General features: G+C 52.7%; 1 protein-coding gene across 1 annotated transcript in view; it reads right to left on the bottom strand.

Annotated features, from left to right (window-relative positions):
• Window positions 1–1,938: 1,938 nt before the first annotated feature.
• ADAMTS17 (ADAM metallopeptidase with thrombospondin type 1 motif 17) overlaps window positions 1,939–23,165 on the bottom strand; it is a 394,605-nt gene continuing 373,378 nt past the window's right edge. Inside the window, exons 20-23 of the mRNA XM_055555537.1 lie at window positions 22,422–22,626; window positions 18,901–19,053; window positions 3,450–3,627; window positions 1,939–2,317 (exon numbers count right to left, since the gene is read on the bottom strand). Coding sequence (XP_055411512.1) covers window positions 2,151–2,317; window positions 3,450–3,627; window positions 18,901–19,053; window positions 22,422–22,626 — 703 coding nt within the window. The 3' untranslated portion in view covers window positions 1,939–2,150. The remainder of the gene's footprint in view (window positions 2,318–3,449; window positions 3,628–18,900; window positions 19,054–22,421; window positions 22,627–23,165) is intronic.

The following is a 23,165-nucleotide window of genomic DNA, read 5'->3' as shown; positions in this document are numbered from 1 at the left end:
TGGGGCCCTTGCCAGGGGCGTCCAGTTGATACAGCCAGGGTGGCCAGTGGGGAGACTGAGAAGCACCAGGAAAAGGGCTCACCTCTGGGCCATGCACAGGCCTGCCCGGCTCGGGTGGGCCCGTGGTTCCCATACAGACAGCATGCAAGGCTGCCCTGACTTCTTGGCTGGCTGCCCTGATTCCGCTCCTCAGCCCCGGAGGCTGAGAGCTTTCCGTCCATCCACGGTAAAGCACAGCCCATCTGGGGCTGGGGGAAAACTAAGCCCTAGCTCCCCAAGGCTTTGAGGGCCTTGGGGGAGTCTGCTGACGGCCAAGCCGGAGCAGGGAGGACAGCGTTCTGCACAGGCCCTGGGCAGCCGCAGGAGCTCACCCTGCAGGTGGGCTGCCCAGCCTGGCACCCTCCGGGGTCTTGCCACAGAGCACCTAAGGAGCTTTCTCAACACTTCTCACAGATTCAAGTGGAACTGAACAGATGCCCGGCCATCTGACCACTTCTCTGCCTCTGGGGTAGTAACAATTAGAAAGCAAAACAAGCCCGCAGGGCAGGCTGGACAGGGCAGAGTGTCTCTTTCTGATTTAAGCTGACTCCAAAGTTGTGACGTCAAAAACAAACACAGATACATAAACACAGCACCAATAAATCAAGAAGCACTTGGAGATGATCCCATGGAGATTAGCCTAAGTAAGATCCCCTCTGAAATAAGGGAGGAGAGAGCGGGTTTTTCATGATAAAGTCCTTGAAGAGAAGTACCCATCAAACACCCACCAAGCTGGCCAGCAGACCAGACCTCCCAGTATGTCAGGTCCCCTTCCCCCAGCTCCCCGGCGGGCAGGGTCCTACCTACCATCTTTGTGCTTTCACACACTCCTGCGTTCAGAGAGGGCCCAACTATGTTTTGAGGGGTAAGGTGACTGTAGGAGGCAAACGCCTTCTTCAGGCTTTTCTGTCATCCTTGCCCCACTAAAGTGGGTCAGTAACGACAGCATGACAGTGACGAACACTGCACGGTCTGGACCACAGGGGAGCGGGACGAGCACACAGCCATCCTGGGCAGGGGGCACTCCTCCGCCAGGCTGAGTGGTCCTGGAGGAAACCCGCTCCGTGTCAGGGTGAAGCACCAGGTCTGAGCCTGAGTCAGCGCTTCCAGGAAGGACCAGCTTCAGAGAGATGGCCAGGGTCAGCGCAAAGCCATCTCTAACGGGTGCAAAGCTTCGTGAAGTACTGGCTAGAGCAGAGGTCCCAGGGAGCAAAGAGGGAGCGCCCCACCCTCACAAAGCTGCGCTGAGCTCACCTCTATGCAGGCAGCAAGCCCAAGGCTAGACCAGCACGTGCCTCCGCACACAGCACCTTGAGGAGCGGCTCCGTCTCCCTGTGTGGGGGACTGCAGAGATCTGAAAACTAGCTGCGTCCTCTAACCCAGACACTACTGGAACATTCTCCCCCATGTGGCTGCTGTGCAGAGCTACGTAGCCCTGGCATCCTTGGTGGTTCACACACACTCAGCCTCCCAGGGACAAGACCTCCGAGGAGAGACCCAGGACATAGAGAGCACGTTCCCTGACCGGGCGCAGCGTCACGTGGCGTCCTGGTGGAGTCCGGGGAGCTCCGGCAGCGCCCCCTCTCCAGAGAAGCCTCCTCCCATCCAGAGCATCACTGGCTTTGAGAATAAAGCCTGTTTTTAAAGGAAAGCATCTCATTTTTTTGGATATCCTCCCCCCGCCCCCCCCCCACCCCCACCCCACGGTACATCGAGCACTGGGAATTCAAACGTCAGAGGAAAAGTCAAGACAGGGGCGCCCGTGACGTCTCTCTTGACGACCGTCTGTCAGAGGTGTTCCCTTTGAGGTACGTGGAACTTAGAAATTACAATTATTTTGTGACTCATGCCTATTTTTTTCCTTATCGTAGAAAGCCATCCAGTGGCTGTTAACAATATATTAAGTATAAAAGCACTAAGCAAACGTCAAGTCCACTCTCAAGTTCTATGCAGTCGGATTCTCGGGACAGCCTCCTGGGTGAGCCACGGTGTGCCTCGGTGGGTCCCGGCCGCCCAGGACTGGTGGGCTCTCAGGTGGTGGGCTTTCATCTAGCCATGCAGTCAGGACTCAGACCTCGCGTCGGAGCATCGCGGGACCACCGGGCTGCCTGTCAGGAGCTCGGCGGCGGGGGCGGCTGGCGCATCTTGTTCGCATAGAAGTCCCTGCACGTCTGGCAGCAGCGCTGGTACCACCGCATGTCCTGGCAGAGGTTCTTCTCTCGGATGACCCTGCAGTACACTGTCCATTGGTCCCGTGTGCATTTGTAGGTCAGGGCAGCTAAGGGGGCGGTGGAGAGAGAAAGACCAGGGGTTAGGGGTGCCTGCGGATGACACTCTCAGGCCGCCCTCCCCCACGTGGATGCTGGAACCCTGCACAGACTGGGGGGACCACGCCCCTTCCAGGGCTGTAGCTTTAACAAGGGACACTCTGGGTCCAACCTGACCATTTCGGGGTTTGGTGCGAGGGCACTGCCACCCCTGCTTCTGAGCTAAATGGCATCCACAGTCGTTTTATGGGAGAGGATGCAATCTGTTGGCATTTATAAAACAGAAGGGCACAGGGAGTGGACATCCAAGGGCCCACAAAAGCACACGGTCACAGCACAAGCAAGTGGCCTGAATCTCCCTGCTCTCGGTCATGCAGAGAGACACTCCTGCCTGATCGAGGCCTCTGGAGGATACCAAGGAGGGCTGTGCATGCCAAAGCCTGGCAAACACCTCGGCAAGCTTGAAGACCACCCCCAGTGAAGCTTGTTTGGAAACCCCTTAACGTTGGTGGCACCCCAGCATTAGGGAAAGGGGCTCTGGGTGGGAAACTGTTCCTGAAGGATTTCTATTCAGAAAAGCAGAAACTTTTTCAGTGAAATCATCAGATCAGCACTAGACATTCTTCTTTTTGGGCCACCACTGGCTGGGGACGTGGCCAGGTAAAGGGCTGGGTTTGGAGCACTCCAGGCCAAACTGCTCACACCAAAGCTCCCTGCCAAATTGAAGGCTCCAATCTGACAACACCTCTGCTTTCTTCTGGAGCATCAGCTTCAGGAGCATTCCATGTATGTATCACCCAGATTTCATAAATGACAACCCCAGATCCTTCATTTCCTGAGTAAGTACCTCCCTTTGCCTTTTTCATGCAGAGAACCCCAAAATATTTGAGGAGCATTCTCTCATGTTGCCCTTTGTTGGGAGAGGGGCTTAAGGGTTTGAGGCATCTTTTTCATGACAAGGAATGAAATTCCATCTCTGAAACCTCAGATCCTCTCCAGAACTGACACATGTTGGCCTCTCCAGAGCTCAAATAAAGCCCATGGAGCACACTTTCTGGCTTACAGAATTCCCACCACCAGTGGGGACTCGTTGGCCAGGGGGTGCAGCAGCCCCAGGAGTGGGGGCTCAGCAGAAGCACTCACCGAGGCGAGGGGAGGTGATGGTGTTCACGTTGATCTTGTCATTGCAGACTTCCTGGTGGCACTGTTTGTAGGCGGCTGGCTTGGAGAGGGCGGGGCATTCGTTGCCATGGCGCCCGGTGACCTTGTGCATGCACTGCACCACCCGGGACTGCAGGCCCTTCCCACAGGTCGACGAGCACTGCCGGAGACAGGGAGAGCTGGGCTGGGGCCAGCCGAGCCAGGAGCTGAGCTCGGGCTGAGGGGCTTTGACGATGCCACTCCTGGGCCTGGCCCCTGCATGTCATTCCTAAGTGCTTGAAATAATCGCTGTACAAGAGGGCTTGGCTGCATACCAGTAGCCTGATGGAAGACTGTTTCAAGATGTTACAGACTGCATGTCTGGGTCCCCTCCACCTCCAAATATTTACATGTTGAAGCCCTAATGCCCTTGTGTGTGTTAGTTGCTCAGTTGTGTCCGATTCTTTGTGACCCCATGGACTGTAGCCCACCAGGCTCCTCCATCCATGGGATTCTCCAGGCAAGAAAACTGGAGTGGGTTGTCATTTCCTTCTCTAGGGGATCTTCCCAACCCAGGGACTGAACCCAGGTCTCCCCATTGCAGGCAGATTCTTCACTGTGTGGGCGGCCCAGGAAGCCCTAACCCTTAGTGTGATGGTATTTGAAAGTAGGTCCTTTGTGAGGTAACCGGGTTTAAATGAGGTCATGAGGGTGGGGCCCCCATGATAAGATTAGTGTCCTTATAAGAAGAGGGAGAGAGATCAGGGTTCTTTCCTTCCACCGAGTGAGGACACATGAGAAGGCGCCTGTTTGCAAGCCAGGAAGTGGCCTCTCACTAAGAGCCAAATATGCTAAGCACCTTGACCTCGGACTCAGCCTCCAGGACTACGAGAAATAAATGTCTTGTTATGCAAGTCACCCAGACTGCGGTATTTCATTACAGCAGCCTGAGCTGACTAAGACACATTGCTGAAATATTAATTTATGCTCATTGCACTTCACCTCCCACCATCTCATTCCTGTTCCAGAGAACCAGCTGGGCTTTAAAATTCTCCAGATAGTGAGCAGGGTGGCGTGCTGGCACCCAGGAAGGGACTGAACCTGAGGACCGCAGGGATGTCCCTGGCACTTTGTGCCACACAAGGCTCCCAGGCATTTGCCCAGCCTTGGATGTAGGGAGGAACCCAATAACCATGGGGTTGAATTTCCACAAGGCTGGAAGGGTGGGGCTCAGAATTAAGTAGAGATACAGGAAATGAAGACGTGCAACCTTTCTTGCATGATGGACTCATGGACTAATACAGGGGCTAACAGTTTCAATTTAGACACTCAATCCCTAGTTCTTGGCATTTCCAGCATTTGCAGATGGCTAAAATCAAACCAGTGGAGTTCGGCAGACCATCCTGCCCTCCCATAGAGAGGCCTTATAAGACTGTGTGTCCTGTCTCCTGCCCTTCCTCTGGTTCCCCTTTGTGCCCCTTAAAGTATTTTACAGGGAACCTGCCGGGTATCCAGCATCAGGATTCCCTCCCCCAATCCTGCTTGCCAGCTCCTTGCCCTCACTTGCTTTCCTGGGAGCCCCTAGAACCATCTCTCCATTAAGCTGTTCAGCTCCCGGCCAGAGAGCCTGGTCCACACACACACTCTCTTCATCTGGGCTCCACTGACATGCACACAACCTGTGGCTTACAGGGCTCTGAGGGCTTTATTCAGCTTTATTCTGCAGAACCTGAATAAAGCAAAGACCACAGGTGCAGCGGCCCAGTGGGGTGGACACGGGCACCCGGCGGTGAGAGGGGAGCAAGGCCTCTCTGAATGCCACACGTAGTGAGGATGCCAGGCACCACCTGCATCATGTGTCTCCCCATTTCTCCCCTTGGTCGCCCCTGGCCTGTGCTGGAGGAAGCGCCTTCTCCAGGGCCTGGGAGGAGCCCTCCTGCACAGGCTTGGTGCGGAGCCCTTCATCCGTGAGAAGCGGCCATCGTCTGTGCTCCCAAAGGGGCTTTTGCGCCCCAGGTGAATTCTTCTGCTTTCTAGTCTAACAAGCAAGATCACAATTTTCTTTTTTCACTTTAGAAAGATGAAAGGCTCAGAGGGCACAGTGCTCTGATGGGGCACAGTCTTTCCAAACCATAACCGACGTAGGAAAACCACAATGCCTCCTTCCCCCACCTCCTCCGCTGAGGGTCCTGGCACGTTCAAACCAGAATGGGCTCTCCCTGAGAGGCAAGGCTGTGCGCCTTGCTCCATGTCCATCTTCTTGGTAAGGCCATTAGGGGAAGCTTGCAGCTTGGAGATGCATCCCTCGTGCATGATAAACACACATTCCTGGGTTCTGCCCCAGAGCTCAGGAGTTGGTACAGGAGCACAGGGAAGTCTGAGGAGTGCTCTGTGGAGGGAGGACGTCACGTGAGCAGGTTCCCACAGACTAGATACACAGAACAGGTGCCACAGCCATGTGACTTCTGCCTGGAGGGCATCCCTAAGGGAGAGGCTGCAGGCTGGGGATCTGCTGCGTGGGGTTACCTGGAGAACTTGGAAAGATCTTGATGCCCAGACCCAGTCAGTATCCCTGGAGGAGGCACCAGGCATCAGTGTTTTTCAAAGCTCTCCAGGTGACTCCAACAAGCAGCCAGAGCTGAGAACCTCTGACTCATCTGGATTTCTTCCCTGGGTCCTGTGTATAGTGTGCAGAGCTCTGTTTTCTTACAAAGAAATAGTCAAGTATTTGTATACAAATATGTGTAATTGGAAAGGACTCTGATGCTGGGAGGGATTGGGGGCAGGAGGAGAAGGGGACGACAGAGGATGAGATGGCTGGATGGCATCACTGGCTCGATGGACGTGAGTTTGAGTGAACTCCAGGAGTTGGTGATGGACAGGGAGGCCTGGAGTGCTGCAATTCATGGGGTCGCAAAGAGTTGGACATGACTGAGCGACTGAACTGAACTGAACTGATGTGTAATTAAGCTTCCTAGGTGGCACCAGTGGTAAAGAACCTGCTTGCCAATGTGGGAGATGTTTAAGAGGCATGGGTTTGATCCCTGGGTCAGGAAGATCCTTTGGAGATGGGAATGGCAACCCACTCCAGTATTCTTGCCTGGAGAATCCTATGGAGAGGAGCCTGGCTGGCTACAGTCTGTGGGGTCACAAAGAGTCAGATACAACTGAAGTGACTTAGCACAGATGTATAATTAAGCAAGAACAGATGTCCACCTGCAGTCCCAAATATTAAGTTTATATAGAGGTGATATGCTGCATGCTAAGTCACTTCAGTCGTATCCAACTCTCTGGGACCCTATGCACTGTAGCCCTTCCCCAGGGGATCTTCCCAACCCAGGGATCGAACCCATGTCTCATATTTCCTGCATTGGTAGGCAGGTTCTTTATTACCAGTGCTATCTAGGAAGCCCAGAGAGGTAAGAGGTGTGCTCAAATACTAGAAGTGAAGCCTTTCATTCAAAATTATTCTTGGAAAAGAATAAATTGCCTAAGTAACAACAAAACCTCTCACAGTTCAAGACAGGGGTAAGGGGTGCCCTCAATTATTTGTAGCAAGAACAGCTAGGGGTTAAAAGAAAAAGAGAAGCAAAGAAATTTAGCTTTTTTTCTTCTGGAAGTAGGACATTATAATCCGTTAAATTATGAGGGAGGGTGGTGTAAAAATGTTTAAAAATCACTTGAAAAGTAATCTGGGAAGTGGCTATCTGCAGAGACTGGAAGTCCACAGCGACAGGGTGAGTGAAGGAAATGGCCCAGGGTCCTGCGTGCTTAGTTGCTCAGTCGTGCCTGACTCTTTGAGACACCACAGACTGTATGTGGCCCACAGGTTGCTCTGTGCATGGGATTCTCCAGGCACGAATCCTGGAGTGGGTTGCCATTTCCTTCTCCAAGGGATCGTCCCAACCCAGGGATTGAGCCTAGGTCTCCTGCATTGCAGGCAGATTCTTTACTGTCTGAGCCACCAGGGAAGCCCAGTTCAGGGTCCTAACACAGTGCGAAGTCCTACGAATGAGAGCAAAGCCTTGCCTGTTCTAAGTCACGCCAACACGGAGCAAGGTTACCCAGTGCAGAGCAAGGCCATGCCAACCTTGTGAGGGAATACCCCATGAAAAGAGTACATCCAAAAAGAGGCGGCATCTCAGTGGATGGGGATGGCAGTGCCTGCGCACTGGCAAACTGAACACGGGATCAGAAGGTGGAGTGAGTGATGAAGAAGACAGATGCTGCAGGTACTCGGATGCACTTTACAAAATTGCTTACATTCAACTGTTTTCGACTCCGCAGGAAATAGCAATTTATCAGGTTCAACTTCGTAATACAATAAAGACAGAAAATAGCAGTATAAACATAACATATAAACTTTAAATATGAACATATAATTACATGACTAAGTTACATATTTTAAGTAGGCATTTGACTAGTCCACCTACACCATTAAAGACTTTTATATTTAAATTGCTCATAAATTTTTTTAAAGCCCTGCTCCCTGGGAAAGCATGTGTGTGAAGCCTCATTCCGGTGACTACTGGGTACTTGGGGAAGAGGGGGCCATGTGTGCTACTGGACGGACCACTGGGCCTCGTGGCGTCTTGACTTGGCTCACCGGTGCCACCTGCCGTGGGAGACACAGCAGGAGGAAGAGCGGGGTGTCCTGGTGCTCCCTGGAGAAGGAGGTGGGTAGGCCATGGTGGGGTTTCTGGGTCCCCAGGCTAACAGAGAAGGACCTGGGACTCTGGTCTCACTTTCATGGGCCCCCTGACTGCGAGGTATGCAGACCCTGCCAGCAGGGCACTTCCTGCCCAATGCCTCTTGCAGCTGTCATTATTATTTATGTGCAATCAGGGCAAGGGCTCAATCCTATGGCCCTACTAAAATCACACGCAGAACTCATAAAGCCTCTGGTGTGAAAGGACCAATGACCGTTGTAAAATTCAAGAGCCTGGGGCAACCTGGAGACTAATCTCCCCTCTGAGAGTTCTTAGTCTTGTTTATTAACATGCTCTGGGGCTGTGCTGGGGCAAAGTACTCTGGACGCCTCCCACCTGTGTATGCAGCTTATTCTGTCTGTGGGCTCGGCTGTAGGATTCCACAACAGTGTGGAACATTTTACAAACATCCACTGAGATAGACGGCTGCCAGAGTCTTGCCCAAGGTTACAGGTAGTGAGTGGGAAAGGAGAGACAGGACCCTAGCTGCCCCATCCCACGGACCGGATATCATCTTCCTGTATGAGTTAGAGGATGTACTGGATGGAGCTTCTGTGGGGGACCAGGAATCAGAAAACAGGTGATTGCCCAGATCCACCATTTCTTCGTTATTTTTCCTAGCTCAGTCACTGATGTTTTTCCCGGTCTGTAAAAAGAACTGCCCTATGAGATTTCAGCGGGTGTCTCCAAAGTTCTGCAGAGGCTCCAGCATCTGTCCTCATGGCTTTCAGCACCTCCAAGAGGCAGGGCCGGGCCTCATGCTCAGCTGCTGTGGGGCCTGCTGAGATCCTGCAGACGCTGCCCCTCGTAGGGATCTGCCTCGAGGATTTGGGCTTCCCTGATAGCTCAGCTGGTAAAGAATCTGCCTGAGATGCAGGAGACCGTGGTTCAATTCCTGGGTCAGAAAGATCTGCTGGAGAAGGGATAGGCTACCCACTCCAGTATTCTTGGGCTTCCCTTGTGGCTCAGCTGGTAAAGAATCGTCCTGCAATGCGGAAGACCTAGGTTCAATCCCTGGGTTGGGAAGATCCCCTGGAGAAGGGAAAGGCTACCCACTCCAGCATTCTGGCCTGGAGAATTCCACGGACTGTACAGTCCATGGGGCTGCAAAGAATCGGATACGACTGAGCGACTTTCACTTTGGGTTATGCAAGATTTTAGCTGCAGTCCTGAGGGCTGCTGTTCACACAGCTCTGGGCTGTGAACGGCATGTGCTCACTCGAAAGAACCTTTGAGAATGTCGGGTGTCTGCATAGCCTCCTGGGAATGGGGCTGAGCCAGCCCTGCAGAGGCTGTTTCGAGCATCAGGTGAGGAGACAGATGGGTTGCAGAGCAGCCCGTACAGAAACCATCCCATTTTTGTTCACTACCTATGGGAGTGTATGTACCCATATAAAAGTTTGGAAGACAAACCATTGAAAAAGTTTACCATGTCGTCACCTGGTTTGTGGGGCTAGTTTTTTCTTCTGTCTTTCCAAGCGAGATGGAATCACCTACGTAATTAAACACAAAAGTGGAGAATTCCACCAAGGACCCTTTGGTGCAGCTGCTAACTTCCAGGCCTGCTGCATTTTCATCTGGGCCAAGGGAGTGCCTCAAATGGCCCTGGCCTAAAATCCTCGTATGCCTACCCACTCCTTGGCTGGAGTTTGAGCAGGGATGGTCAGTGTGGGCAGGACAGGCCTGTCAGCAAGCTGCATCCTCCCTTACTAGCAGTGTGACCTCAGACAAGTTACTTCACCTGTATGAGCCCTGGCTTCTTTATTTGTAGCTTGAGGATAATAAAATCTTTCTTGTAGGATGATCTCTAGGGTTAAAGACAGCTTAGAACAGGTGCCTGGCAGGGAGTCTGGGATGGACAAGTGCTGCTACTATTGTTGACAACAGCAAGCACAGGTCTAAAAGCAGAGAGAGCTGGCCGGGGGTCCCCTGAGCCCGGGAAGGTGCCCTGAGTCACTGGCCCACGTAGCAGGTGCAGACATCCACCTTTGCCTGGCTCTCGGCAATGATCGGGCAGCGCGACCACACGGTGTGCAGGAGCAGTTAGAGGGTGACCTGGCCCTGAAGACATATGTGATTCCAGAGAGGCTGCAGGGCTGCATCCCCCTGTAACCTGAGCTCGTGGCATTAAGGGTAACACAGGCACAGACGATGACTCTCACCTCTGTCAGCCTCTGCCCAGCCCCTGTTTTAGGTAAACAGCAAGGAGACGGCAGTGTCTCCTGATGCATCGAATTAGCCCCAGGCATCACTGTGAAGCCATTTTTTAGGCTTTTAAAAACTAAGCAAACAGGTCTATAAAAAAACAGATCTGGTCTTGTGTGAAGCTCTCTGTCACTGTTGGGTAGTTTTTTCAAGCCACTCTTGACATTAACATTTAATGTGGCTCCCCAAGCCTCAGGAAACCAAGACAGAAGAGGAACAGTAATAAACCCGCCGGGAAAGCTCCTTCCTGAGTGAGTGCAGACCCCCAGGCCCCATGTCCAGCAGTGCCTGCAGAGGCCCACCACACACAAGGCTGGGGGACCTGCCACCCATCCTGTGGGTGGCGACGATGACGATGCTGGTGCGGTTGGCAGCAGAAGAGCGGCAGGGCCCACTCTGCCCACCCGCCTGCTGGTGCTGGGCGCAAGGCTCATACCCGTTCTCGTGAGTCCTCCTTAATCTTCATGCTAATGGTCACTAGGAGCGGGGAGGCGCTCAGAACACAGCAGGTGCAGAATCACCGTGTACGCAGGGCACAGCACTGCCTGCAGGGAGGCAGAGCACGAGGCTCAGAGCATCCACATCCTCCTGCGATGCAGCCCCAGGCCCCCACCCAGCTGCTGCGCGGAGGCCTGCACGCCTCCCGGACGCTCCTCCCTGCAGGGCGGGACTAGGCCTCTCACCACCAGGGGCCCGGCTCCAGGACACCTCCACCAGGGGGAGCTCCTCTCACTCCTCCCAGCTGTGACATCAAGACCATACTTGACACCAGATCAGGAAGCGATGTGAGAATCAGCTAAAGGAAGTTGTAAGAACCCGGGGAAGAGGAAAACGCGACGGGCATGTTTATTACATACACAAGCACTGGATCCTACAGAGCGGGGGATGGGCAGGGGCTCCTGACACAGGCTCTGGGGTGGGCAGGAGATGGGGTGAGCGTGCAACAGTGCAAGGATGAGCCCTCACATCACGGTGTGCCCGCACCATGCTCTCACCAAGCCATCCTCTGAAGGGCAGGACAGTGAGGGGGCTGTGGAAGGAATCCCCTTACAGGAACTCCATTTTCTGCTTGAGTCTAAAAGGCCCTGGGACGGTAAAATGTCAAAAGACGTTTTGACAGATTTCCCCCCAGACTTGGCATGAACCATAAAAACCTCAGAAGCTGTTGAAACCTGAAACAGCACGTTTAAACAATGATGAAAATCCCCACCATCTTTGCTCCTGCCTTGAAACTAGAAATGCTTTCACACACACACACACACACACACACACACACATACACACACATTCCCCTTTCAACTCATACTTTGTTTCAAACTGTTTTTGAAATCCTCGAATCCTTGAATCCTCACCTCAGCCTTAGCTTTGGGCTCCCCCCGTCTCTGAATTCACAGCCTGCTGACCTACAGGTTCTGTTTGGGACGCCATGGGACCCAGAAGGCCGAGGCCACCCCCATGACCTGCAAGGACGGGTTCTCCCAAGAGCTCTTGCTTCTTGCTCCGGACAGGCGCCGTGAGCACAGAGTGGGCCGCAGGGGCTGGTTCTCTGTCTGCCCCTGGGCAGAAGCTGCCACCAGTGTGGTGACAGAGCTCTCCCAGCTCCCCAGCGACTGTTAGAAAGGCCGGCCACTCCCCTACAGAGGATGGCCTAGGTGTCCAGCAAATGCTGCACAGCTCTCTCCTGCCCCGAGCCATGCTGTCCTCATGCGGAGCTCCAGGTCAGGGCACGCGCTGTTTCGCAGGGTTCAAACCACATTCAAAGAGCTCATCTCCTAAGGCATAAATAGTTTACAAGACACATGATTCGGGCCAGAGATGAGAGCCCTGGGTGTCCTGGATAATGATGGTGAAGATGATGATGATAAAAATGCCGAAGCCAGGCAGTGTCTTAGGGGCCTTATATGGATGCTCTAGGAGGTGGGCACCCCTAACGCCATGTGACAGAGGACGACTCTGCTTCAAGGTTATGGCATCGGGAGAGCAGGGACGTGCCCCTGTGTTGTCCTGCAGAGGTGCCCTGCTCTGAGGTCGCTGACAGTGTGTGTCAAAACTGAAGTGTTTTAGGGATGGCAGCTTCTCTGATTCAGTGGCCAGGTCTATGGTTAAAACCTAGGCTGGCATGTGAGGCAGGCACCCCCACTCTCTGACCTCTGATTCCACACAAAGGAGGCTGATCTGAGGAAGCACAAAGGTGAACGAAGCACAGCAGGGGGAAGGAGGGGGCAAAGGCAGAGGCCTTCAGACTACAGCTGGCCCTTGAGCAACGTGGGTTATTCCTCCAAGTCCTCAGTTCCTCTGCGTCTGAGGATGCCACCTGGACCACATACACTGCAGTATTTACTGTTGGAAAATATCTGGGTATAAGTGGACCCTGCAGTTCAAACCAGCGTCGAACAAGGGTCAACTGCATTCAGTTCACCCCCATGCAGGTGCCTCACCTGGCAATTCCAGGGACCCTGCTGCCCTACAAGTTCTTCTCTCTCATCTGAGCAGGTGTGGGCCATGGACTTTTCTTTAACATCATGACCCAGTGGCCAGCTCTGCTCCCCCTGACAAAATGCTCTAGGCCAAGGGAGAATCTACCCCACTCCCCTCTGCCCTACTCAGAAAAGCACTGAAGTCTGATGACTCTCCTTTCACTGCTGCCTACGCTCCCGAGAGCAGCACGGGATGGAGGATTTCCTGATCCCTGTCTGCAGGGTTTCCCTGGTGGCTCAGATGGTAAAGAATCTGCCTACAATGCAGGTGACCTGGGTCTGATCCCTAGGTCAGGAAGATCCCCTGGAGAAGGGAATGGCTACCCCCTCCAGTAGCCTTGCCTGGAGAATTCCATGGACAGAGGAACTTTATGATCTACAGTCCTGGGGTCGCCAAGAGTCTGACATGACTGAGCAATTACCTTCTGTGGGTTTCCCAGATGGTGCTAGTGGTAAAGAACCCACCTGCCAATGCAGGAGATGTTAAGGGACTCGAGTTCGATCCCTGGGTAGAGAAGCTCCCCTGGAGGAGGACATGGCAACCCGCTCCAGTACTCTTGCCTGGAGAATCCCAAGGACAGAGGAGCCTGGTGGGCTATCATCCATGGGGTCACAAAGAGTCAGACACGACTGAGCAACTAACTCTTTCACTTTCACCCGCTTGTAGAGTGCTGGCTGTCTGTGTTATACAGTTTCACACGTCCCAGAAAAGAGCCCTGGTGTCTCCAGTGCCTCTCATGCCTGCTCTTGGATGCTCAAGTTTCTTTTAATTAGGACTCAACTGCTTATTTTACAAATAAAGGGAGACAACATGCATGATCGTCTGCAGAGACAACAGACTGATACTACAGTATAAATGACTAATACAAAGCCCTGGGGAGAGCAGGTTTTGATTGGTGAGTTGGAGAGAGAGTGGATAAATATGTGACTTTACAACAAGCTTATGATTATGCTGGTTAGAGCTGAGGCATATAATAGTTCATCTCCTTCCCATTTCAAATTAAAAACCCAAGCCTCTGATATTATTATGCATTTAAAGGAAAGGCAGATTAAGAGCCAGAAGGCAAGGACCAGACTCTTAGCCCTGCCATTTTCTAGTTATGTGACCTCCAGAAAAAAATCTCACATCACTACTCTGAGCCTCAGTTTCTTCACCTGTAAAATGGGGATAGGGTCAAATGAGAGAATGTGAGTGCAAATGCTTTGTAAATTCTAGAGACCTGGTGAATGTCAGGACCACGGTCAATGGGCCCAGCAGAAATAGCATCACTGTCCACTAGCACTCCATTCAGGGCTGCCCCCGGCAGGGGCTGTGTTCATACCTGCCAGGGGACTCAGTGAGGCCTAGCATCTGTAGCTGGCTCTCAGTCTCCTGGATCTCCTGGGCACTGTCCATCTTGTCCCCTCAGTGCCCAGCACAGCCTGGCACACAACAGGAGCTCAGGAAATGCTGGTTGAACCACACTGAACTTGGCTGCAGGCAAGTGGGTGCCCCGACTGGCCCCGCAGGCCAGCTTTGCAGGGTTGGGGGAGCCGTCAGGTCCCAGCACAGGAAGTGCAGGCTTCAGAAGTGGTGAAAAGCTCTCTGGAACAAGCCCCCTCATGACACAGGTCTGTCTGTTTCTAAGGCCATGGAACTCAAGCTCCCATCCCTCTGCCCACAACCCCAGAAGGTATCTGACTGCTGTTCTGGGAAGGCACTGACATGGCCCTGTTTGAATGAGATGCTCTCCCTGACTTCTTCCCGGGGCTCTGTGACTGTGGGCACATGCATTTTTACAGCTTCATTTGGTCTCCTACGGCTTCTGGGATGTGCTGGGGCTCAGGTGTGAGCAGCACACTTGGGGTTCCACCAAGGCCTCAAGTCAGGCCAGCCCCCTCCCAGGGCACCTCCGCCAGCACCAGGAAGTCAATGGCCACTTTGATCTTTTTGGTAAAAGGGAACATACTCTTAAAAGAGTCAGTGGTCTTCATTAAAACACCATCTATTATAATCCCTCCAGAATAATTTGTTTCTAATTATTTCAGTGGTGATTAATGCCTCTGGTCTTGAAACTGTAACATCTCAACTTTTGATCAAAAGTCATGCTGCTCTAGAAAGAAATGTGATTTCCTCCTTTCCCAGTTTCAGGGGTACTCTCTTCCTCACCCCCGACTCCCCACCCCTAGCTCATTCTATCAGCAGGTTGAATATGTAGGCTCAGCATTTAGTGGGAGAAAACAATGATTCCCACAGATCTGGAAATAGCTTATATCCCAGGAGGGCAGGCAGCTGCAGGGCAGTTTACAAACAGAGCAGAGTGATAATCATGCCCTCAGCAGGGCTGGGAAAGTGAAGCAGGTTTTTGGATAGGTCTCTAGTTAGGGTTCAGCCGTTTGCTGAGGATGGGGGAGGGGAAGGGGCCCTGAATGCCCTCCAAGCCCGCCCTGCCTCAGCCAGGCTCTGGGTGCAGCTCTCAGGCCCCCTCACCCAGCTGGAGGAATTGATGCTTGGTCCTGCTCACTTCAGAAGTGCAGGACGGTACCTGTGGCTTGTCCTTGGGCTGGCCCGTCCATCACCTCCCTGGAGACAGGCTCATCTTTCTCACCAGCACAAGTGATGGGAGGCTGCTTGGAAGGAAGATGTCAAAGCATCCAGATACACTGCACCGGGGGTCTAACAGGGCTCGGACTTCTTTCCACTTTCCTTCTGGGCAGCTTGTTTGCTGCCTTCAAAGTCTGGCATGTGGGAGGTCTGGATGCCGGTTAGAGGAGGGTTACCCACAATGACTGGATTGAAAGTGCATCAGACTCCAATTGTGTGACGGCTCAGACAGTAAAGCGTCTGCCTGCAGTGCAGGAGACCCGGGTTCAATCCCTGGGTTGGGACAATCCCCTGGAGAAGGAAAGGGTAACCCACTCCAGTACTCTTGCCTAGAAATATCCCATGGGTTGAGGAACCTGGTAGGCTACAGACCATTGGGTTGCAAAGAGTCGGACATGACTGAGCGACTTCACTTCAAAAATAACCTATCAATCAGAAAGCAAATCCAGGCTGAACAAGTGAAAATGTTAGGGGGCCATCATGCCCCTGGAATCTGCTTCCATCAGTGCAGTCACCCAGTGAGTGAGAATGAGGGCCCCATGGGACTCGTACCTGTCCCACGTCTCCAGAGCAGACACAGGGAGGCAATAGGCGGATCTCTTCTCCTGTGCTGGGAAGGGGGCGGGGCATGTGCCAGCACTCTCAGAGGTGGCAGCTGCAGAAGCGGGTAGGGGTGAGCAAACAGTTGGGGTGGGGGTCTCCTGGTTCAGTTCTATGTGGTCACCATCCCCACCAACCCTTGTTTCCAGTGTGTGCACACGCGTGTGCATGCACACATGCGCGCGCACACACACACACACACACACACACACGGTTCAGGTCTATGCAGTTGCCATCCCCACCAACCATTGTTTCCAGTGTGTGCACACGCGCGCGCACACACACACACACACACACAGTTCAGGTCTATGAGGTCGCCATCTCCTCCAACCATTGTTTCCAGTTTGTGCACACGTGCGTATACACACACACACACATACAGTTCAGGTCTATGCAGTTGCCATCCCCAGCAACCCTTGTTTCCAGTGTGTGCACACGCGCGCACACACACACACACACACACACACACACACACACGGTTCAGGTCTATGCAGTCACCATCTCCCCCAACCACTGTTTCCAGTGTGTGCACACGTGCGTACACACACACACACACACACATACACGGTTCAGGTCTATGCAGTTGCGATCCCCAGCAACCCTTGTTACCAGTGTGTGCACACGTGCGCACACACACACACATGGTTCAGGTCTATGCGGTCACCATCTCCCCCAACCACTGTTTCCAGTGTGTGCACATGTGCGTACACACACACACACACACACACACACACACACACGGTTCAGGTCTATGCAGTTGCCATCCCCAGCAACCCTTGTTTCCAGTGTGTGCACGCACGCACACACACACACACACACACACGGTTCAGGTCTATGCGGTCGCCATCTCCTCCAACCCTTGTTTCCAGTGTGTGCACACATGTGGGCGCGCACACACACACACACACAGTTCAGGTCTATGCGGTCGCCATCCCCACCAACCCTTGTTTTCAGTGTGTGCCCACACATGTGCACACACAAACACACACATGCTACCTTCCAAGTCAGCGTCCCTATAGTTCTCGCCTGGGAAGAACGAGCTTGCCCTGGGCCCTGGCTCTGGCCAGACCTGCTGGGGAGGGAGTGGTTGGCACTAGTCCAGGGCTTGCCCCAAAGGCTGGATGCACACCAATCTGAAGCCATTGGATACCAGCCCTGGACAGAGGCCCTGCACATCCCTTTGGTCTCTCTTGTTCTCACTGCCCAGCTGATCAAGCTGGCTGTGGCAGAAAGCAGGCACTGCAGCCTTCTAATATCTTAGAGTCCGGAAGGCCAGGAGGCGTTATGCTTCATGGCCTGGCTAGGAAGGTGAAGGCCAGAGAAAGGCTCTACTTCCTTGGAAGCCATGCGCAGTGGGCTGTGTGGGGGGCAGTTTGCCAGAATGTGCGCCCATGTCCTCGGCCAAGGAGGGGCCAAGTGCTGCGGCTGAGCTCCTCGGCATTCTTCACATCCATCCTTGGACATTCTGCTGCTCCTGGGACCAGGGAGCTTATGGTGCTCAGGAAAACAAAACGTCCATCTGGTCCTCAAATCCAGAGTTATTAGAAGCTCTGGCAAGGCCCATCCACAGAGCACCCACCACGGGGACTCAGGACCCCACCGTGTGTCCACCCGGTGGACGGAGCTCTGAACTGGGGCTCAGGAGCCTGGACTCTGTCAGAGAGCCGGGGCAGAGTTGCTTAACCTCTCTGCACCTCCGCTCCTTCTGTTACGCAGGGATCAGCACGGGAGAGGGCTGCTGGCGCAGGGGTCACTGCATAGAGGAACCAAGGCTGGGGCCCCAGACCCCCAAGGCCCGGCTGATCCCTCCTCACCTCTCCTCCTGCCCGGGGACACCCGTGACCACAGGAGTTGCCCTGTAGCGGTACAGGCTGCATTCAGGATGTGACCACAAGGACCCTTCAAATAACGACAGCTTTATTCTAATTCACACCTGGACATATGGAGTCCAGACAACACTATTCTGCCTGGCCAGACAGGTAAATTAAAGCCCAAAGTGCCTGGAGGAGCCTGGGGAGACGCAACAGCCCCTGCTGGGCCCCAGGTCACAAAGGCCATGTGCAGATGGAGGCCAGGTTGCCAGGTTTCTGTAGAAAGGCCCAAATCCAGATTGCCAGGTGAAATTTCCCATTTTTTAACTGTTAGCAATCGATTCTAAACTGTTCCCACCAGCATACGGCCTTAGAGCATAGATATCAACGGAAGCAAATGGGGAGCTTCCGGTTACTGAGACCAAAAGGAAACAAACACGCTCCAGGTTCTCATTGGAAATTTTCATCAGAAAATCAGACAGGAGAAACATTACAGCGTTTGGAAGAAGATTCTAGAACACTCCTGGAAGGTTCTCGGGGTGACAACGGTATCCACCTTGGGTATGTGTCAAGGATATCAGATGAATGAATAAAGGAATAGCTACAGGGAACTTTCATTCACTTGAATGCTGTTGAACTCCCCTGCCCTGAGGCTCTGGGAGATGGCCTTCTTTCCTCACCCCAGGGCCCTGTGCTTTCCCATCAAGTGTTGTCCAGCCCTCGCCCAAGGGCCCTGGGGACAATGACGCCCTGTCTGCCCACAGCACCTCTGTGTCTGCCTGGGGACAGACTCCCAACCGCTGAGGAGGCTCTCTCAATGGCTGGTGACCAAGCCCACTACAGGATGCATGGGTCCCCTTGGCACTCTTTCCTGTTTTGGGGGTTCTCGGGGCCCTTCTGAATGGACACCGCATGGGGTCACCAGCAGGTGTGGAGTTGGGAGAGAAAGTGAATTCAGCTGGTGAGACTGGGACCATCTGGCTGAACTGGGGCCCACGGTGAGAGGGCTGAGCCCCTTGAGTCGCCTCCGCTTCCTGGGCGGGATGGACGCGCAGGCGCCATACTCACCTTGGACCAGCTCCCAGTTTTCCACTCGTAGCAGCCGGAGTAGTCCTCACAGGGCTCCTCGGCTCTCGGCCTAGTGGACGCATCGCATTTTCCTTGGGAGTTGGTGCACGTCACAGTCCGTTTCTGTGTGCCTTTGCCACAGCTGGCAGAACACTGCAAGACACCACTCGGAGACTGAATCCAGTCCAGTCCAGTCAGGTCCATCCACACCTGTTAAGTGCCTACCAGGTACCAGCCCTAGCACTGAGGATGCAAGGATGAGGATGCTATTTTCTGTCCTCGAAAAGCTCCTGGCCTTTTTGAGTCTTATGCACACGGTCCCACCCGGCTCCTCCCAGCTGGCCTCCAGGTCCTGTGCTTGGCCTGAGCCATTCTGGAGCAAAGGCACCAGTTCAGGGTTGGCGGCGGGGAGGAGATGGAGAGCAAAGCCCCCAGTGACTCTCACAGAAGGTGCCTGGCAAGCCCATGGGTTTCATGTGAACGCCAAGAATGGTAACAGGGTAATGTTCCCTGTGCTATTTTACTTCCTGGGAAACACAGGAAGAGACGGTGTGGGCAGGGGACCCAGAGGAGTGATGTGTGAATCCTCAGTTTCCCACACCCCTAGGCAGCAAGATCCACGGAAACATGGACAGAGCTGGGGAGGTGACAAGGCACAGATGAAGCAGACCTGGGGGGTGGTCTGGAGCCCAGTTGGGAGGTTCCCAGCCCTACCCTCTGGGCTGGAGATCGGCTGGTGCCTGGCTGACACGAGTGAGTTCTTACCCATCTCAAAACAAAGCACGAGGGAACTCAAATCCTGGCTCTGTAACTACCTGGAGGGGTGGGAGGGGTGGGAGGTCAGGGGGAGGTTAAAGAGGGAGGGACACATGTATACCCGCAGCTGACTCACGTGGATGGACGCCAGAGGCCAACACAATATTGTGAAGCAATTTTCCTTCAGTTAAAAATAAAAGAGTTTGGGGAAGAAAAAAAACAAAGCACGAGGAAGAGAGGACCCTTGATCCTGGGAGACATAACTGACTTGATCAGCAAGCAGAAGTGACCTGGTTGGGGAACCTGGGGAGCCCACCCTTTGGTTCATCGTGTGGGGAAGCCCAGTCCCCACCATGGAAACAAAAATGCAGCCTGCAGAGATGGTGGGCTGAAGGCAGGGTTCTGTCCAATGCACATACACGAAGAGACCCGGGAGATCCAGAGGGGACTCCCTCCTAACAGCTGGGTGGGGCTCCCACCAGCCGCAGAAGCACGAGTGGAGCCCCAACAGCTCTAACTTCGGTTCTCACACTTGCGTGATTGACGAAAATATGGGATGGTACATAGCGATTTTTCCTGAGCTACAACAAACTTGACTTTTCACAAGTTCCACTATATCCAGTGGAAAAATTCACATAAAGGACAAATGTCATTCTATTTGTTATTAACATTTATCTCAAAATGTTGTCTAGTTTTATTTTTCCTATGAATTCAACCTAGCTCTCCATCTGAAGGTCCTATTCTTGTTTTCTTTATTTACTTTTTTGAGATGAATTTAAACTGGTTTGTTTTAGAAGAAATACACATTTCACAGGTCATTATAGTATCATTGAGGGGCAGGGGGTTGGAAGAGCAATTGCATTTGATCTTGTGTGTGGGTTTTAAAGGGACTTCAAACACTCAACACCCAGCCCACTTCTTGACCAAATCCTGGTCTGGCCCCTTTTGACCAGCAGCCTGTTGGTGGGAAAGCCTTTAGGGAGGGCACTGCTGCAGGCTGGGGTCACCCTGCAAGGGACCTGGGAGGGCAATGTCCAGTTTCTCTCTTGGTTTCTGACCCAGGGGTACGAACCAGAAGTCAAAGACAGGAGACAGTTGCTACCTTTTGCTTCCTTTTAATATTTGTTCCTTATTCTGACGAAGTGGGGAAGAAGCTGGGGACTCCTGGTGCCAGTGGTCAACACTGCCAGCTGAATACAAGCAAGCCCAGCAATAAAAATTCACCCAGTAGAAATTTAAACCCATTTGTTTCCAGAAGAAGAAGTGTGAGAGGGACTTCCGTACGTGGTAAAGTTGTAGGCATACCAATTTTGTGAGCATCTCAGGGAGGAAAGATTTGATTCTGCCTCACATGTTTAGAAAGAAGCATTTTGAGCCTTGGCTGAGGCAGCATTAGACTGATTGGTGTGAATACTATTTCAGGACTAGCATCAGGCAACACACAGATACAGAAACAGAGATGGAGATATTTCTTTAAATCTTGCTCCAACTGTCTCACACTTTCCAAAATAGACCTCTTCAATACTATAATGATAGTTGATTATGTCAGGCTTGTTTATTTTGGTAAGAGGCACTTTTTTCTTTTCCCTGTAAGAGTACTATAGGTGGAAAATTTATGGTTTTTCTGATTAAAACATAAATCTTATTTAGATCAAGAACCAGGTGATCAAGGCCCTAAGCTCATGGCAAGAGAGACTACACACCTGCCCCTAGCTTTCCAACTACCCTCCCTAAAAGCCCACTGAATGTTAAACTTCTTAACCTAGGTACATGTAAAGAGAAAAAATTAAAAAAAAAATTAAACTCTGTCCTTTGCCTAAAATATCTTAAGGGGTAGGCAAAAACCTCTCCTCTTTAAACAGGTACATGTCAGGATCTGCCTAAAAAGTAAATTCAGTCGCCCAAGGGCAGACTTTTCCTTCATTAAAAATGGGCTGAATACTTTCTTATTCAAAATAATTCCAACTGTTTGGCAATAAAAGAAACTTTAAAAATACTTTCCACACTGAAGAGTGTCTTGGATTTAGCCTTTCTGACTTTCCTAGAACACGTCTGATGGAAGACCTCGGGGAAGCTTGCCCTTTATTCAGCTATTTTATTTGGTTTGTTTGTTTTATAGCCAAACAATCAAAATCATTAATGCAAGTTCACTGCAAAGCCTTGAAGGATGATATTACCAAAGATAAAATATTTCCAGGATCAGTCTTCAAAGTTAAAAGTTAAAGCTTAATTGACCTCTTTCCAAAATGTTACATGGCATGAGATTTGTGACTCCAACTCACACACCAAAAGCTGTCTCTCCCAGCATCCGCCCGCCTCTTGCAAAGGTAGCTCCACCAAGACTGCCGTGGAGCTGAAGGCAAGTCTTTGAAAGCACTTTCCCAACCTAACCACCCTACCGGTCCAGAGTGCGCAAAAGAGATGAAAAGGTATCTGTCTACCCACCTACCTATCTCCTATCCATCCAACTATCCATCCCTCCATCTATATTTACAAGAGAATTCTCCCAGCAAACAAACAGTACTGTGATATATATTATAAAAAATACACTATCCATGGTTTTGGGGCCATGTTGAAACATCAGATGGAATTTGAGAGTATGTGACCCAGAACGCGGCTTTGAGCTGCTCCCGGGTCTGGTGAGGATATTCCTGGGGATGTGTCACAAACAGCACGGAGGAAAGGGGGCCGTTTTGGGGCCCCTGCAGACAAGGCCCCGGGGCCCTGGTGGTGGTCTCAGCCCTGAGGGCAGCCCTGGCACCCACCTGTGACCACTCTGACGCCTCCCAGATGGACAGGCAGTCCTGGCCCTCACAGCTCTGCACTGGCGACGGCCGGGGCACGGGGCAGTAGAGGGGCCGGGTGGCAACGTGAGTGCCGTTCTGCAGCTGGTACACGCAGGTCACTTCCCGGTGCTGGATGCCCTTCTCGCAGGTTGCTGAGCAGGGGCTCCACGGGCCTGCCACCCACCTGCCCGGAGAAAGACAAGACGGTGAGAGGACAAAGGGCCTTCCAGACAGATCGCGGGATTGTGGACCTGTTGTGGTAGACAAGGAGGCAGACGCAGCTTTGCAGTCGGGTTTGGAAACAATTCCAGACTATCAGAGCTGTCTGAGTAGAGTGGTTCAGTGGTCTTCTCAGGACAGAAACCTTTCTGACCCCACTCCCTGCGTCAGACTGTTACTGTCCCTACATCTCCATCCTGCTATCTTGGGCCATCTTTGTTCAGGTGTGATGGACACAAAGCGGGCCACATCCCAGCAGAAGCTCTGGGTGACTCTGTGGCTTGTCTCTCTCTCTTCCTGCTCTCTGCCGTGAGAACAGCAGGTCCAATACAGGGGCTGCCCCACTGCTGGGCTCTGCCATACATGATGCTGTGGTATGCCACTGGGATTCTGGGGTTGTTCGTCACTGCAGAAAAAGGTGACCGGCACAGCCCTCGACAGAGGACGCCCTAGCCCCAGCTCAAACACACCAGGCCTCCCTGCTTTCCAAACGGTGGCGGGCCC

Source organism: Bubalus kerabau, chromosome 19 (assembly GCF_029407905.1).
Source record: "Bubalus kerabau isolate K-KA32 ecotype Philippines breed swamp buffalo chromosome 19, PCC_UOA_SB_1v2, whole genome shotgun sequence".
NCBI classification, from domain to species: Eukaryota; Metazoa; Chordata; class Mammalia; order Artiodactyla; family Bovidae; genus Bubalus; species Bubalus kerabau.
Note: the sequence above shows the minus strand (reverse complement) of the source record. Positions and strands in the feature narration are given on the sequence as shown.